The following is a 1,083-nucleotide window of genomic DNA, read 5'->3' as shown; positions in this document are numbered from 1 at the left end:
GCAGCGTCACCACTGGGACTGCACTGGACTATACTGTACTGTGACTGTTAGGAATGAAAACTGAAACACAAGTGTTTTTCAACTAGAAAGTTCTAGGATTCATTGAAATGAAAATGAACCAGAAAGTAATTTGTATTTTAAAAATTAAAAAGAAATTAAAATAAACCACCCAAGGAAAACAGAATCCTTAGGTAGTTTTTTTTTTTTTTAGTTAGTGAGGAAACTGTCAGTTCCTATTGCACAGTAAAGAACAATGACAAATACTTGCATAGCACGTACCCAGCCTCCGTTTTGCCTTATCCATTCTGCTGTGTTTTTCACTATGAACTCAGCAACAAAAAAAGAAATCTCCTTGTAAGTATACATATCTGCAACAATTTGCTCTCTTAGAAGTTTCTTGATGAGAATACCTCCAAACGCAAATATGGTCACAATCCTTCCCCAGTTAATGATGCCATCTTCAAATTCCTTTTCCATCACTTGATTGAATATTGTTTTGGCAATATCAGTGGAGACGACATTAAAATTGTCCAAGCATGTTTTCAAATTCTCTTCAACTTCTTTTTGAACTGAGAAAGCAACATTTTGTAACACTCTGGACGTTTTGCTTGAACCAGCTCCAGGTTGTGGTATCTGCAGGACGTACTTCAGATAGTCCTGGACCAGCTTGTAAATGTATCCAAACTCACAGTCAGTCATCTTCAGCCTGATGCAAAGTCTTGAGCTGGTTCACCTGGAAGCTGTTGAGGCAATTTGAAGCAAAAGCTCACACACCTTGGCAGCGTTACAACCTAGTGATATCTGGAGGCTGGTGGAATTTCTATGTCCCTTTATAGTATCCTTCCTCCTAATCACTTACGTGCGTAGGCTGTATCTGAAAGAGAAAGTTTAAAAGGGAAATATTTCAGAGACTTCCTCATCCTCTAAGTAGTTTATTCGGCATTAAAATCTTAAATGCAGCCCAGTGGCTAAAAAATATCGATGAACATTATCACCACCATTTGGAATGAAGACCAGAGAACCACCTGGGAACAGGGAACAAGGACCTCTTAGACTTGCTCTGGCAATAACACCCTTGGTGCT

At 38.9% G+C, this 1,083-nt stretch overlaps 1 protein-coding gene across 1 annotated transcript; it reads right to left on the bottom strand.

The window, feature by feature from the left end:
* Positions 1-12: 12 nt before the first annotated feature.
* LOC101360563 (bcl-2-related protein A1) lies at positions 13-1,025 on the bottom strand. The gene has a single exon (XM_004391203.3). It carries the CDS (start codon positions 697-699, stop codon positions 208-210), a length of 492 nt encoding a protein of 163 aa, XP_004391260.1. The 5' UTR covers positions 700-1,025; the 3' UTR covers positions 13-207.
* Between the last annotated feature and the right edge of the window lie 58 nt (positions 1,026-1,083).

Source organism: Trichechus manatus, unplaced genomic scaffold (assembly GCF_000243295.1).
Source record: "Trichechus manatus latirostris isolate Lorelei unplaced genomic scaffold, TriManLat1.0 scaffold06227, whole genome shotgun sequence".
In the NCBI taxonomy this organism is placed as follows: domain Eukaryota; kingdom Metazoa; phylum Chordata; class Mammalia; order Sirenia; family Trichechidae; genus Trichechus; species Trichechus manatus.
This window is presented reverse-complemented; position numbering and strand designations above follow the sequence as displayed.